General features: G+C 45.2%; 1 protein-coding gene across 1 annotated transcript in view; it reads right to left on the bottom strand.

Annotated features, from left to right (window-relative positions):
• KISS1R (KISS1 receptor) overlaps window positions 1-16,958 on the bottom strand; it is a 271,809-nt gene extending 254,851 nt beyond the window's left edge. The window contains exon 1 of the mRNA XM_075851006.1: window positions 16,617-16,958. Within this exon, the coding sequence (XP_075707121.1) occupies window positions 16,617-16,884 (268 nt within the window). The 5' untranslated portion in view covers window positions 16,885-16,958. The remainder of the gene's footprint in view (window positions 1-16,616) is intronic.
• Between the last annotated feature and the right edge of the window lie 363 nt (window positions 16,959-17,321).

Here is a 17,321-nt window from a genome sequence, read left to right as displayed (position 1 = left end):
GGCAGCCAGTGTCCCTTCCATACAGTGTCAGCCAAGTGTTCTCCAATACAGTATACCTCCAAAACTAACCAAAATATTCCCAATGAAAACCACAATACCTCATAGAGTCAGCCACAGCTCCTCCCAGGTATAATACTCATTACTACACATTCCCTCCCTTTTATCTTTCACTTGTGCATGTATTATATGTGGAGGCTCACATTTATCTTCCTTGCACATGTGGAGGAACTTCCCAACTAGCAGAAGATCTATGACACACAACTTCTAATAAGGAGGGACATGAATGTCACCTATTAAAACAATGCTTATCTTTGTATAAACAGCACATTTCAACATCAGAATAAAACGATTAGATTATTATTATTATTATTATTATTTACAGATACTTCAGTAAGAATTATCCATTGACATGTTTTATATATATTTATATTCTACTTCTATTTATACATGAAGTGTTTGTATTGCTTTAGCTAAAGGTCATTCATGTTGTACAATGGAAAGGGAAATTGCTTTTTGTTTGCTTTTTGTTTTCAGTCTCAAGAACTCATAGTCTTTAAGCATATTTATAGTATCTTTTACTATAATATTGTATAATATATTTATAATCTGATAACTTTATCCTATATATCACATGGAGAAAATGCCTCTTCCTCAACTTCTGACAGCCTCCTATTTCCGTTTCCCTGACTGTTGCGCTCTGCAAATTATCAGAAACCTCTTAAACCCCAAAAATAATCTGTCTAGAGAAATCTAGTAAATAGAAGACGGGGAGGGATGCAGCTGAAGTATCTCTCACTCAATGTACATGCAAGGCTCTTTTCACACTGAGTTAATGGGCTCCGTTCAACGTATATGTTAAACAGAGTCTGTAAAACTAGAAGTATCAGCGCCTTTGAAATGTAAGATGGCGCATGTGCCAGTGAAATCTATTGGCCTGTGAGACATACACACACAAGTTGTGAGTGTAACGTCCGTGGTCGCTGACCACGAACTCCTTCCATCCAGTCGACGCCCTTCTCTCCAGAGATGTCTTCACATGAGGCCGTCCTGTTCCACAGTGACCCCCAGGGTGCGCTCGCGAGCTCACTCCAGACTTAAGGAGCCAAAGTGCACCCAGGTGGGAGATTGAGCTGATTGCTCCCAGAGCACCCTGGGCTATAAGAAGGGCTGTGCCCCTCCCTGCAGTGCCTGAGCATTGTTGTCATACCCTAGTGTGTCTAAGCAAATGGTCTCCTAGTGTTTCCCAGTTCCCAGTGTTTCCCGTTCCTTCTACCTGTAACCTGTATCCCGTGCTATCCTCGTCAAGTACCATGTTGAGCTGAAGTCGTGCTGTGCTGTATACCATGCCTGTTTTGCTACACCACGCCTAGTCCCAGTCGAGCCTGTCTTGCTACTGTCTGAGCTACCACAGGTACACTATACGAACTATAGACTGTGACATGTGTCATGTTGGCCAGCTGCCATACCGTCAAGGCGGTACGGCCCAGTGGGTCCATGTGCCCAACGTGAAAGTACGCTCAGGCCATGGACCCCGCTGGTCAATCCAAGACCATGATGACGTCACAAGAGATGCGGGCGAATATGCTAGACCTTCGGTCTCAACAGGATCAGCTCCTCCAGACCTTGAACATTATTTTACGTCGGCTGGAGGTGCAAGCTGCTGATCCTCCTACTACACCTCCTGGCAGTACTGATCCTCTGACTACACCTCCTGGCAGTGCTGATCCCCGATTTTCTTTGAGACTTCCTGACCGCTATGATGGAGATGCAAGGACCTGCAATGGATTTTTGAACCAGTGCCAGATCCACTTTAGCCTGTCTGCAAGGGCATTTTCGTCTGATGGCGCAAGGGTCGCTTTCATTGTCTCTCTCCTCACTGGCAGGGCCCTTGCATGGGCGAATCCTATATGGGAGAGACAAGGACCAGAGACCCGTGACTTCCAGGGGTTCCTACGGACATTTCGCACAGTCTTTGAGGAGCCTGGACGAGTCTCGTCTGCAGCCGGCCCCTTGCTTAACCTACGCCAGCGAAACACCTTCATGGGCGAGTACGCCATCCACTACCGCACCTTGGTGGGAGAACTGTTGTGGAACAATGAGGCCCTGGTGGCTACAATCTTGCAGGGTCTGTCTCCTAAGATTAAGGATGAGCTTGCTGCCCGAGATCTACCATCTACCCTGGATAACCGCATCCTTCCGGCAGCCCGGATTAATATAAGGATCCAAGAAGCTCGTTGGGAGAAAGGACTCCCTAGTCCGGTCCCTACTTTGCCGCCACCCCTGCTCTCCTCACATGCCGATCCTCCTAAGGAGTCTGTGAGGATGGACCGGTATAAGCTATCTACCCAGGAGAGACAACGCAGACGCATCTCTGGACATGTCTATATTGCGGCCTCGGAGGCCTTCTTGTTCGTCTGTGTCTCCTAAAGCCCCAGAGCCTAGGGTTGGTTGTAGAGATATCCTGAAGAAGGACTTTCGTTTAAATTGTCCATTCCCATGACCATAGTGTCCGGCGAGAAAAGGCATCGTGTCTCTGCGTATCGGGACTCTGGATCCGCTGTTATTTCATTCGTAGAGACCTGGTGGATCTACTCAAATTGCCCACTACCCCTCTGGAGAGGCCGTTGACGGTTGCTTCTGTAAATGGACTACCTCTGCCAGACCAAATTATATCTGTGACCAAGCCGCTGAGGCTCCAAGTGGAAGCCCTCCACTCCGAGCTCCTCTCATCCTTTGTCCTGCCCAAGGCCGTCAAACCCGTGCTGCTGGGTCTGCCTTGGCTCCGACTACATGCCCCAGTCCTGGAATTCTGGAGAGGTTCTCCAGTGGGGCTCCGAGTGTCTCAACCGTTGCCTGGTACAGATTCATTCAGCTACGCCTCCTCTGCCTCGGTCCTTGGCAAGAATGCCTGGTCATTATGCTGCATTTTCAGACGTCGTCAGCAAGAAAGAGGCAGAGATGCTGCCCCCACACCAGGCGTATGACTGTCCTATCGACCTAGTTCCTGGTGCTTCCCTTCCCCATTGTAGGGTATATCCTCTCTCCTTGCCAGACTTTCTGGAAATGTCCACCTATGTTAAAGAGAACCTGGAGAGGGGCTTCATGTGGAAGTCTTCCTCCCTGGCAGGATTCTTCTTCGTAAAGCAAAAGGATGGTTCACTACGTTTTTGCATCGACTACCGGGGTCTCAACCCGATCACGTGAAAAATAGGTATCCATTGCCATTGATCTCTGAACTGTTTGATTGTATACGTCGTGCCAAGATTTTTTCTAAACTAGACCTGCGTGGGGCTTACAACCTAATCCGGATTCGCTGGGGTGACGAATGGAAGACTGCGTTTAACACCCGTGACGGACACTATGAATATCTAGTAATGCCCTTCGGACTGTGTAAAGTTCCCGCGGTGTTCCTGGAGTTCGTTAATGACATCTTCCGCGACCTCCTCTATGTTTGTGTTGTGGTCTATCTTGATGACATCTTGATTTTTTTTCTCCAGATCCAATGACTCATCCAATGACTCATCGGAGACATGTCCATCAACTTTTGCTGCGGTTAAATGAGAACCGCCTGTACGCCAAGTTGGAGAAGTGCGTATTTGAGAAAGATGCTCTACCCATCCTGGGCTACATCATCTTGAATCAAGGTCTCAAGATGGATCCTGAAAAGGTAAAGTCTGTCCTGGAATAGCCATGCCCTCAAAGCTTGAGGGCCATAAAGCGTTTCCTGGGATTCGCCAACTTCTACAGACAGTTCAATCCAAACTTCTCCTCACTGACATCTCCTATCTCTAAACGCACCAAGAAAGGCATGAACGCCAAGGTGTGGACTCCAGAAGCAGAGTACGCATTTAATAGCCTGAAGAGTGCCTTCACATCAGCCTCTTTCCTCCATCATCCAGATGTTTCTCGACAGTTCTCGTTGGAGGTGGACGCCTCCTGTATCGGTGCTGGCTCACTCCTGTTCCAGAGAGGTTCCAAGGGCAAGTCAATGGTATGTGGCTATTACTCTAAGCTCTTCTCTTCCGCAGAATGCCACTACTCGATTGGGGATCGGGAGTTACTGGCCATCAAATTGGCTTTGGAGGAGTGGAGACATCTATTAGAGGGTACAGTTCATCCCATCTTGATATTTACTGACCACAAGAACCTCACTTATCTCAAGACGGCCCAATGACTGAATCCTCGTCAGGCCAGGTGGTCGCTGTTCTTTGCCCGGTTCCAGTTTGAGCTCCACTACCATCTGGCCGACAAGAATATGAGGGCCGATGCCTTGTCCAGGTCTTTCGAGACAGAGGACACTATGGAGTCTCCACAGAGTATCATTAACCCATCCTGCATCATCCCTGTCAACCCTCTGCAGGTTAGAGAAATTCCCCTGGGGAGGACTTTTGTGTGTCTGGCGGACAGAACAAGAACCCTCCGCTGGGGACGCAATTCCAAATTAGCAGGTCACGTGGGCGCCCGTAAGACCCGAGACCTGATCGCTCGTCAGTTCTGGTGACCCACATTGCCCAAAGACATCACAGACTTTGTCTCCTCCTACACAGTGTGCTCAGCAAATAAGGTTGCCCACTCCAATCCTGCGGGCCTGCTCCAGACGTTGCCTGTGCCCAATGCCCCCTGGCAACATATTACTATGGACTTTGTCACGGAGCTGCCTCTCTCTGCTGGTTGCAGTACGGTCTGGGTGGTGGTGGACCGATTCTCCAAAATGTGAAAACAGCTTTACCAAAACATAGGCCTTGTTCACACTGTGCTAAAAACGGCGGAAAAATCGGAAGCAGAACGCCTCCAAACATCTGCCCATTGGGAAAACGGCATTCTGTTCCAACGGGGCGTTTTTTACGCGGGCGTTTTTTAATACGGCCACGAAAAAAAAGTGCATGTCACTTCTTCAGCCGTTTTGGGGCAGTTTTTCATAGACTCTATAGAAAAACAGCTCCAAAAACGGCTGTTAAAAACGCAGTGAAAAACGCGACTTTGAATAAAAAACTTCTGAAAATCAGGAGCTGTTTTCCCTTGAAAAGCTCCATATTTTGAGACTTTTTTACTTTGTCAGTAAAGTTCTTTTTAAACTACAGGTCGCTTTTTCGTATTCATCAAGTTTTTTGCCGCTCAATCAGAACTCCCTTTGACTATAGAAATTAGGTGCGATTTTGGCGCATTTTCGGCGCGTTTTACATGCCGAAGAATTGACCTGACACAACTATTTTTACGTGACACATTTTTTAACAAAACGTGTCGTATGCACTAATGGCGTGCTATACCATTGATGTCAATGGGATGCTTAAACCAAGCATTTTTTATGCGTTTTTCGGCGTGACAAATGCACAAACAAAAGCACCAAATGCCGACAAGACATAACAATGATAAATGGAGTGGGGGGCACCAAAGGGCAATTCCGCACAGGGCACCCTGTAGCCTAAGGCCAGCCCAAACAGCCATTTTGTGAACCTGGAATTTCCATATACAGTATTCAGAGAGATGATGTTGGAAAAGTGTTCAAAAGGGGTGATCATCTAAGCAGTATAAATAAGTATAAAATATACATAACTGATTCTGTTTACTAAAGAAAAGTCATTTGAGCATATTGTAAATTACAGTATGTCGAGATATACATTTATTGCTTCCTTTGAATTAATTTAGTTAATATGTTGTAATTTTTTTTATAATTGCAACATATTTTAGATGTGAATTTTTGACTAAACACTGCAGGTAAATGTTATTATAGGATAGTTTATTTATTGTTATGACTATTGCCAAACAGGACATGTTTAACTACATCAGAGCTAAATATACTCTCCAGAATTGCTGAGAATGATTTAGCCTTTTAATCTATTGTAACATAAATAATTTCTTATGCATTAGAGTTGGGATTCATAACCCACGGCCCAATATTCTGTGCAGCCCACAACCAACTGGATACAAACATGTAAGTCTTAATGGGCGACACTATAGCTGGTGGTTCTTATAAGGGGCACTATGGCTAGTGGCAATAACAGGTAGTACTGTAGCTGGCGGAATTAATAAGGGTGTCGTGACTGTCATTGTTATTGGGGTTACTGTGACTGTCACTATTATGAAGGTTACTCTGGTTGTCACTGTTATTGGGGTCACTGTACCTGTCATTGTAATGAGGGGCACTGTGGCTGTCACTTTATGTGGGTGTCTTCCAAAATATTGAATCATTTATAGCAGGGGTAATTTATTCCTTTAAATAGAGACCTCAGATGCTACAGAACCTGTTTTTGTGGAGGGCTTCATGTTAAAGAGGTTCTGTCACCACATTATAAGTGGCCTGTATTGTACATGATGTGATCTGCGCTGTAATGTAGATTACAGCAGTGTTTTTTATGTAGAAAAACGATCATTTTTGACGGAGTTATGATCTATATTAGCTTTATGCTAATGAGTTTCTCAATGGACAACTGGGCGTGTTTTACTATATGGACAAGTGGGCGTTGTGGAGAGAAGTGTATGACGCTGAACAATCATACACTTCTCTCCATTCATTTATACAGCGCATAGCGATATAGCTATATCGCTATGTGCAGCCACATAAACATACTGTAACGTTACTGCAGTGTCCTGACAATGAATATACATTACCTCCTGCCAGGACGTGATGTGTATTCAGAATCCTGACACTTCTGAATCTTTTCTGTGAGATTTCCAGCAAGGCAAACGTAATCTCGTTTTATATGACAGGTTGCATCGTAATCTCGCGAATTAATGAATAATATGAACCATTTCAAAATTAGGGTATGCAGCAGCTGAGGTGTGTATAACAGTACCAGCCAACACCAATGTGCCCCCTATATAGAGGCAGCCAGTGTCCCTTCCATACAGTGTCAGCCAAGTGTTCTCCAATACAGTATACCTCCAAAACTAACCAAAATATTCCCAATGAAAACCACAATACCTCATAGAGTCAGCCACAGCTCCTCCCAGGTATAATACTCATTACTACACATTCCCTCCCTTTTATCTTTCACTTGTGCATGTATTATATGTGGAGGCTCACATTTATCTTCCTTGCACATGTGGAGGAACTTCCCAACTAGCAGAAGATCTATGACACACAACTTCTAATAAGGAGGGACATGAATGTCACCTATTAAAACAATGCTTATCTTTGTATAAACAGCACATTTCAACATCAGAATAAAACGATTAGATTATTATTATTATTATTATTATTTACAGATACTTCAGTAAGAATTATCCATTGACATGTTTTATATATATTTATATTCTACTTCTATTTATACATGAAGTGTTTGTATTGCTTTAGCTAAAGGTCATTCATGTTGTACAATGGAAAGGGAAATTGCTTTTTGTTTGCTTTTTGTTTTCAGTCTCAAGAACTCATAGTCTTTAAGCATATTTATAGTATCTTTTACTATAATATTGTATAATATATTTATAATCTGATAACTTTATCCTATATATCACATGGAGAAAATGCCTCTTCCTCAACTTCTGACAGCCTCCTATTTCCGTTTCCCTGACTGTTGCGCTCTGCAAATTATCAGAAACCTCTTAAACCCCAAAAATAATCTGTCTAGAGAAATCTAGTAAATAGAAGACGGGGAGGGATGCAGCTGAAGTATCTCTCACTCAATGTACATGCAAGGCTCTTTTCACACTGAGTTAATGGGCTCCGTTCAACGTATATGTTAAACAGAGTCTGTAAAACTAGAAGTATCAGCGCCTTTGAAATGTAAGATGGCGCATGTGCCAGTGAAATCTATTGGCCTGTGAGACATACACACACAAGTTGTGAGTGTAACGTCCGTGGTCGCTGACCACGAACTCCTTCCATCCAGTCGACGCCCTTCTCTCCAGAGATGTCTTCACATGAGGCCGTCCTGTTCCACAGTGACCCCCAGGGTGCGCTCGCGAGCTCACTCCAGACTTAAGGAGCCAAAGTGCACCCAGGTGGGAGATTGAGCTGATTGCTCCCAGAGCACCCTGGGCTATAAGAAGGGCTGTGCCCCTCCCTGCAGTGCCTGAGCATTGTTGTCATACCCTAGTGTGTCTAAGCAAATGGTCTCCTAGTGTTTCCCAGTTCCCAGTGTTTCCCGTTCCTTCTACCTGTAACCTGTATCCCGTGCTATCCTCGTCAAGTACCATGTTGAGCTGAAGTCGTGCTGTGCTGTATACCATGCCTGTTTTGCTACACCACGCCTAGTCCCAGTCGAGCCTGTCTTGCTACTGTCTGAGCTACCACAGGTACACTATACGAACTATAGACTGTGACATGTGTCATGTTGGCCAGCTGCCATACCGTCAAGGCGGTACGGCCCAGTGGGTCCATGTGCCCAACGTGAAAGTACGCTCAGGCCATGGACCCCGCTGGTCAATCCAAGACCATGATGACGTCACAAGAGATGCGGGCGAATATGCTAGACCTTCGGTCTCAACAGGATCAGCTCCTCCAGACCTTGAACATTATTTTACGTCGGCTGGAGGTGCAAGCTGCTGATCCTCCTACTACACCTCCTGGCAGTACTGATCCTCTGACTACACCTCCTGGCAGTGCTGATCCCCGATTTTCTTTGAGACTTCCTGACCGCTATGATGGAGATGCAAGGACCTGCAATGGATTTTTGAACCAGTGCCAGATCCACTTTAGCCTGTCTGCAAGGGCATTTTCGTCTGATGGCGCAAGGGTCGCTTTCATTGTCTCTCTCCTCACTGGCAGGGCCCTTGCATGGGCGAATCCTATATGGGAGAGACAAGGACCAGAGACCCGTGACTTCCAGGGGTTCCTACGGACATTTCGCACAGTCTTTGAGGAGCCTGGACGAGTCTCGTCTGCAGCCGGCCCCTTGCTTAACCTACGCCAGCGAAACACCTTCATGGGCGAGTACGCCATCCACTACCGCACCTTGGTGGGAGAACTGTTGTGGAACAATGAGGCCCTGGTGGCTACAATCTTGCAGGGTCTGTCTCCTAAGATTAAGGATGAGCTTGCTGCCCGAGATCTACCATCTACCCTGGATAACCGCATCCTTCCGGCAGCCCGGATTAATATAAGGATCCAAGAAGCTCGTTGGGAGAAAGGACTCCCTAGTCCGGTCCCTACTTTGCCGCCACCCCTGCTCTCCTCACATGCCGATCCTCCTAAGGAGTCTGTGAGGATGGACCGGTATAAGCTATCTACCCAGGAGAGACAACGCAGACGCATCTCTGGACATGTCTATATTGCGGCCTCGGAGGCCTTCTTGTTCGTCTGTGTCTCCTAAAGCCCCAGAGCCTAGGGTTGGTTGTAGAGATATCCTGAAGAAGGACTTTCGTTTAAATTGTCCATTCCCATGACCATAGTGTCCGGCGAGAAAAGGCATCGTGTCTCTGCGTATCGGGACTCTGGATCCGCTGTTATTTCATTCGTAGAGACCTGGTGGATCTACTCAAATTGCCCACTACCCCTCTGGAGAGGCCGTTGACGGTTGCTTCTGTAAATGGACTACCTCTGCCAGACCAAATTATATCTGTGACCAAGCCGCTGAGGCTCCAAGTGGAAGCCCTCCACTCCGAGCTCCTCTCATCCTTTGTCCTGCCCAAGGCCGTCAAACCCGTGCTGCTGGGTCTGCCTTGGCTCCGACTACATGCCCCAGTCCTGGAATTCTGGAGAGGTTCTCCAGTGGGGCTCCGAGTGTCTCAACCGTTGCCTGGTACAGATTCATTCAGCTACGCCTCCTCTGCCTCGGTCCTTGGCAAGAATGCCTGGTCATTATGCTGCATTTTCAGACGTCGTCAGCAAGAAAGAGGCAGAGATGCTGCCCCCACACCAGGCGTATGACTGTCCTATCGACCTAGTTCCTGGTGCTTCCCTTCCCCATTGTAGGGTATATCCTCTCTCCTTGCCAGACTTTCTGGAAATGTCCACCTATGTTAAAGAGAACCTGGAGAGGGGCTTCATGTGGAAGTCTTCCTCCCTGGCAGGATTCTTCTTCGTAAAGCAAAAGGATGGTTCACTACGTTTTTGCATCGACTACCGGGGTCTCAACCCGATCACGTGAAAAATAGGTATCCATTGCCATTGATCTCTGAACTGTTTGATTGTATACGTCGTGCCAAGATTTTTTCTAAACTAGACCTGCGTGGGGCTTACAACCTAATCCGGATTCGCTGGGGTGACGAATGGAAGACTGCGTTTAACACCCGTGACGGACACTATGAATATCTAGTAATGCCCTTCGGACTGTGTAAAGTTCCCGCGGTGTTCCTGGAGTTCGTTAATGACATCTTCCGCGACCTCCTCTATGTTTGTGTTGTGGTCTATCTTGATGACATCTTGATTTTTTTTCTCCAGATCCAATGACTCATCCAATGACTCATCGGAGACATGTCCATCAACTTTTGCTGCGGTTAAATGAGAACCGCCTGTACGCCAAGTTGGAGAAGTGCGTATTTGAGAAAGATGCTCTACCCATCCTGGGCTACATCATCTTGAATCAAGGTCTCAAGATGGATCCTGAAAAGGTAAAGTCTGTCCTGGAATAGCCATGCCCTCAAAGCTTGAGGGCCATAAAGCGTTTCCTGGGATTCGCCAACTTCTACAGACAGTTCAATCCAAACTTCTCCTCACTGACATCTCCTATCTCTAAACGCACCAAGAAAGGCATGAACGCCAAGGTGTGGACTCCAGAAGCAGAGTACGCATTTAATAGCCTGAAGAGTGCCTTCACATCAGCCTCTTTCCTCCATCATCCAGATGTTTCTCGACAGTTCTCGTTGGAGGTGGACGCCTCCTGTATCGGTGCTGGCTCACTCCTGTTCCAGAGAGGTTCCAAGGGCAAGTCAATGGTATGTGGCTATTACTCTAAGCTCTTCTCTTCCGCAGAATGCCACTACTCGATTGGGGATCGGGAGTTACTGGCCATCAAATTGGCTTTGGAGGAGTGGAGACATCTATTAGAGGGTACAGTTCATCCCATCTTGATATTTACTGACCACAAGAACCTCACTTATCTCAAGACGGCCCAATGACTGAATCCTCGTCAGGCCAGGTGGTCGCTGTTCTTTGCCCGGTTCCAGTTTGAGCTCCACTACCATCTGGCCGACAAGAATATGAGGGCCGATGCCTTGTCCAGGTCTTTCGAGACAGAGGACACTATGGAGTCTCCACAGAGTATCATTAACCCATCCTGCATCATCCCTGTCAACCCTCTGCAGGTTAGAGAAATTCCCCTGGGGAGGACTTTTGTGTGTCTGGCGGACAGAACAAGAACCCTCCGCTGGGGACGCAATTCCAAATTAGCAGGTCACGTGGGCGCCCGTAAGACCCGAGACCTGATCGCTCGTCAGTTCTGGTGACCCACATTGCCCAAAGACATCACAGACTTTGTCTCCTCCTACACAGTGTGCTCAGCAAATAAGGTTGCCCACTCCAATCCTGCGGGCCTGCTCCAGACGTTGCCTGTGCCCAATGCCCCCTGGCAACATATTACTATGGACTTTGTCACGGAGCTGCCTCTCTCTGCTGGTTGCAGTACGGTCTGGGTGGTGGTGGACCGATTCTCCAAAATGGCTCATTTCATTCCACTGACTGGCCTACAGTCTGCTTTCCGACTGGCCAATCTCTTCGTCCAACACATCTTCCATCTGCACGGCTTGCTTCTACATATTGTGTCAAATCGGGGGGTTCAGTTCACCTCAACGTTCTGGAGAGCCCTCTGCGTACTCCTCGGTGTGAAGTTGGACTTTTCCTCTGCCTACTATCCCCAGTCCAATGGTCAAGTCGAGAGAATAAACCAGATTATGGAGAACTATCTATGACACTTTATCTCCAGGCAGCATGATGACTGGGTGCAGCTGCTTCCTTGGGCTGAGTTCTCCTACAACAACCATACTAGTGCGTCCACCGCTAAAACTCCATTCTTCATTGTCTATGGCCAACACCCTCGTATACCTCTTACTGTTTCCACTACATCCCAGGTGCCTGCAGCTGACTCTGCATTCAGGGACTTTCTACAGAACTGGAAGCAGACTCGATCTTCTATTCGTCTGGCGGTCGACCGCATGAAGAGAAAGGCAGACACAAGAAGATGAGAGCCTCCCCAGTTCCTTCCAGGTACTAAGGTCTGGTTGTCCTCTAGGAATATCCGGCTGAGGGTGCCATCGTACAAGTTTTCTCCCAGGTTCCTTGGACCCTTCGAGATTTTGCAACAAAACAACCCTGTTTCCTACAAGCTTAGGCTGCCTCCTACCCTCCAGATCCCCAACTCCTTTCATGTCTCCCTGATGAAGCCGGTGATCTTGAACCGCTACTCCAAGACTTCCACTCCTGCAGTGGCTCCCAGCGGTTCATCAGAGACTTTTGAGGTTAAGGAGATCTTGGACACTAAAAAAGTAAGAGGAAGAATCTTTTATTTAGTAGATTGGAAGGGGTTTGGTCCAGAAGAGAGGTCCTGGGAGCCAGAAGAGAATCTTAATGCTCCTACCCTCATTAAGAAATTTCTGTCTCGTTCTGGTCCCAGGGCATAAGGGGGGACACTGTAACGTCCGTGGTCGTTGACCACAAACTCTTTCCATCCAGTCGACGCCCTTCTCTCCAGAGATGTCTGCACAGTCGGCCGTCCTGTTCCACAGTGACCACCAGGGTGCGCTCGCGAGCTCAGTCCAGACTTAAGGAGCCAAAGCACACCCAGGTGGGAGATTGAGCTGATTGCTCCCAGAGCACCCTGGGCTATAATAAGGGTTGTGCCCCTCCCTGCAGTGCCTGAGCGTTGTTGTCATACTCTAGTCTGTCTAAGCAAATGGTGTCCTAGTGTTGACCAGTGTTTCCGTTCCTTATACCTGTAACCTGTATCCCGTACTATCCTGGTCAAGTACCGTGTTGAGCTGAAGTCGTGCTGTGCTGTATACCATGCCTGTTTTACTACACCACGCCTGGAGCCTGCATAGTTCCAGCCGAGCCTGTCTTGCTACTATCTGAGCTACCACAGATACACTTTACAAACTATAGACTGTGACCTGTTTCCTGCTGGCCAGCTGCCGTACCGTCAAGGCGGTATAGCCCAGTGGGTCCAAGTACCCAACGTGACAGTGAGTAGTTGTTTTGGCGTTCCATCATAGCCACTGTGCAACTGCAAGATAATCCAAGGATCTGCCGGGATCAGTGAGTGCAATCCATTTACCACATACAGTGAAGGAAATAAGTATTTGATCCCTTGCTGATTTTGTAAGTTTGCCCACTGTCAAAGTCATGAACAGTCTAGAATTTTTAGGCTAGGTTAATTTTACCAGTGAGAGATAGATTATATTTAAAAAAAAACTGAAAATCACATTGTCAAAATTATATATATTTATTTGCATTGTGCACAGAGAAATAAGTATTTGATCCCTTTGGCAAACAAGACTTAATACTTGGTGGCAAAACCCTTGTTGGCAAGCACAGCAGTCAGATGTTTTTTGTAGTTGATGATGAGGTTTGCACACATGTTAGATGGAATTTTGGCCCACTCCTCTTTGCAGATCATCTGTAAATCATTAAGATTTCGAGGCTGTCGCTTGGCAACTCGGATCTTCAGCTCCCTCCATAAGTTTTTCGATGGGATTAAGGTCTGGAGACTGGCTAGGCCACTCCATGACCTTAATGTGCTTCTTTATGAGCCACTCCGTTGTTGCCTTGGCTGTATGTTTCGGGTCATTGTCGTGCTGGAAGACCCAGCCACGAGCCATTTTTAATGTCCTGGTGGAGGGAAGGAGGTTGTCACTCAGGATTTGACGGTACATGGCTCCATCCATTCTCCCATTGATGCGGTGAAGTAGTCCTGTGCCCTTAGCAGAGAAACACCCCCAAAACATAATGTTTTCACCTCCATGCTTGACAGTGGGGACTGTGTTCTTTGGGTCATAGGGAGCATTTCTCTTCCTCCAAACACGGCGAGTTGAGTTAATGCCAAAGAGCTCAATTTTAGTCTCATCTGACCACAGCAACTTCTCCCAATCACTCTCAGAATCATCCAGATGTTCATTTGCAAACTTCAGATGGGCCTGTACATGTGCCTTCTTGAGCAGGGGGACCTTGCGGGCACTGCAGGATTTTAATCCATTACGGCGTAATGTGTTACCAATGGTTTTCTTGGTGACTGTGGTCCTAGCTGCCTTGAGATCATTAACAAGTTCCCCCCGTGTAGTTTTCGGCTGAGCTCTCACCTTCCTCAGGATCAAGGATACCCCACGAGGTGAGATTTTGCATGGAGCCCCAGATCGATGTCGATTGACAGTCATTTTGTATGTCTTCCATTTTCTTACTATTGCACCAACAGTTGTCTCCTTCTCACCCAGCGTCTTACTTATGGTTTTGTAGCCCATTCCAGCCTTGTGCAGGTCTATGATCTTGTCCCTGACATCCTTAGAAAGCTCTTTGGTCTTGCCCATGTTGTAGAGGTTAGAGTCAGACTGATTAATTGAGTCTGTGGACAGGAGTCTTTTATACAGGTGACCATTTAAGACAGCTGTCTTTAATGCAGGCACCAAGTTGATTTGGAGCGTGTAACTGGTCTGGAGGAGGCTGAACTCTTAATGGTTGGTAGGGGATCAAATACTTATTTCTCTGTGCACAATGAAAATAAATATATATAATTTTGACTATGTGATTTTCAGTTTTTTTTAAAATATAATCTATCTCTCACTGGTAAAATTAACCTAGCCTAAAAATTCTAGACTGTTCATGACTTTGACAGTGGGCAAACTTACAAAATCAGCAAGGGATCAAATACTTATTTCCTTCACTGTATGACCGCTTACCGGTCAATACAGAATGGAGTATGTTTTATACGAGTAACTTATACACCGTGCTCATTACCATTTAAATAAAGGACTGGATCTTTGCAACTTTATTTGCTGCATTCATTGGAAATATTTATTTACGAACTCCAATTTGCAAATGTTTATTCGCAACAGTTTTCTACAATCTTGTAACACCTATGTTAAACAGAGATAATATTGGCCACATGGTGTGATTTAAGGCTTCGTTCACATCTGTGTTGGGACTCCATTCAGTCGACTACGGCATTGATTCTGTCAAAACGACGGAACCCTTAAACAACGGTGACAAACGGAAACTATTTGCACTGGATTCGTCACCATTGAAATCAATGGTGATGCATGCGGAAACCTATGGTTTCTGTTTTTTTTGTTTGGATTCTGTTCATGGGTTCCCCTGACAGAAAGGTCAGACCGAACCGATGAATGGAGTCCCAACGCAGAGGTGAACGAAGCCTAAATTATTGCCGTAGACTTCTCTGAAACGATTCAAATAATGCAAATGGTGTTTATGTCTAATGTTTACGCATATGCAAATAACAGATTATGGTGGTTTATGCAACAATTTTTTTAACAGATTAAAGCTCTTTCCCAACCATGAGGGCCCCGTGGTAGGCAATAACACTTTTATCCCCAAGGTGACTTTAATAGTGCAGTTGTGGATTATAATACATTTCATTTTATTGCTATATCTTTTATTTTAGTTATAAGTAGTTTTATTTTTTTAATTATTATTTTTTTTCATTACATTATAATTTTTTTTGCTCATTTATTATGTTTAGGTGATACATTATTGATACATGTGTATTTAAAGTGATCTGAGTACTTTATATGGTTTTTACAACCTTTTTAATGAACATATTATTAACCTTAAATAAGGATAATATCTGTTTGAATTAAGTCGTCTTGAGTGTTTGCATATTTTTTTCTACTTTTAGTCTCCGTGGATACCAAAGATTTAAGCCCGTGCACTCGGCGCCTTATCAAATAATACATTCTGTAGTTGAGCTGCTTATTCATTATCATTTGTCATGAAAATATTGATGTCCTCGTACACTCTTTTAAGTACTACTCCTTAGTTTAGTAATGCCAAGTTATGTAGCTCTTAGGACATGTTCACATGGCTTATTTTCTGGGGGGGAAAACTACGAGGCTGATTTCAAGAGAAAAAGCCTCTGAAAACCATACGTTTTTGTAGAAGAATTTCTAAGCATTTTTTAAGTGTATTTTCAAATGAATTTTGGCGTTGTCAATGGGAAATGTTAAAAAATCTGCTTTAAAAACACCTCAATAAGTGACATGCACTTTTTTTCAAAGCATATATTTATGCGCCGTTTTTTCAAACAGCAGCGTAAAATTAAGCCTTTTCTGAACTACACAACTTTTTACCATTGAAAACAGCAGAAGGCTGTTTGCAGGTGTTTTCAAAGTGTATTTCGGAGTATAATACAAGTGTTTTATGCCGTGAAATATGCCAGAAAATAAACAGTATTAACGTACCCCCAGAGTCACAATTTTAGTATTAGTTATACAACTTCATCATTTTTCCAATAAAATAGTTTCCTGTGGCTCCTATTCATAGTCAATTTAGAGATATGTATTTTTTATAAAACATGAAAACATGCAATGACATCTGCAATTCTATAGGAATATTTTAATTTGTATTATGCAACTGAACCAACACACATGTTCGCACACACACCTTACACTACTTTTCTAAGATATACATCTTTCTAAGGATTACATCTTCAAATAGAATATGACATAAATGTACTACTTTCTATTATTCCACTATGCATTGGGCATATATAACAAACATCACTCAGCCAACTTACCTATGTAGAAGTTAGTTACTGTCCTCATCTGTTTGTGCTTGGAAATAACATAAATAACCAAAGAATTTCCAACAAGCCCCACTACCATGAGCATAGCAAAAAAGAGTGGTACAAGCCAGGCATCCACCAGCTGGGGTGGTTTAGGGGACTCGCTCAGTTCATCTGAGATGTTGGCACATGGGTAAAACAGAAGCCCTAAACAAGAGTCATTAAATAATAAAGCAGAATAGTTTTCCATCAAGGCGCTAATAGAGAAATCCTGCTTCATTTCAGGTGGTACTATGCTAAGCACTTTTATGATGAAGAGGAAATCAATCCAGCAGGAGGTCCAAGGGTGGAGGACACTTGATGGCTGCAGTCACTATAGGTCCTGGAGTCCTGTTTGTCCTGGTTCTTGTTATTGCCACTTGTCTGGCTGAATTGATGAAGAAGGCTTGATCGCAGATTTACGGCATGTGGATGGTTAGTGTATAATCTACAGTGCTATATGAGTTATCATTAGTCCCTGAGAGCAGTAGACTATTCACTATTGCCTAGGAGTAAATGTGATGAGCATGAGGAGCAGGAATGACAGGAGCTGACAGTTAGGAGCTGTCCTTTCAGCACCATAGTAATGAGCTCAGACCTGTGTACTGAGAAATACAACTCCCACTCTCTCCTATAAATGCACTTCAGCAGCTACTGTGGACAGCCTTGCTACTACAG

The sequence above is a fragment of the Rhinoderma darwinii genome, chromosome 1 (genome assembly GCF_050947455.1).
Source record: "Rhinoderma darwinii isolate aRhiDar2 chromosome 1, aRhiDar2.hap1, whole genome shotgun sequence".
NCBI classification, from domain to species: domain Eukaryota; kingdom Metazoa; phylum Chordata; class Amphibia; order Anura; family Rhinodermatidae; genus Rhinoderma; species Rhinoderma darwinii.
Note: the sequence above shows the minus strand (reverse complement) of the source record. Positions and strands in the feature narration are given on the sequence as shown.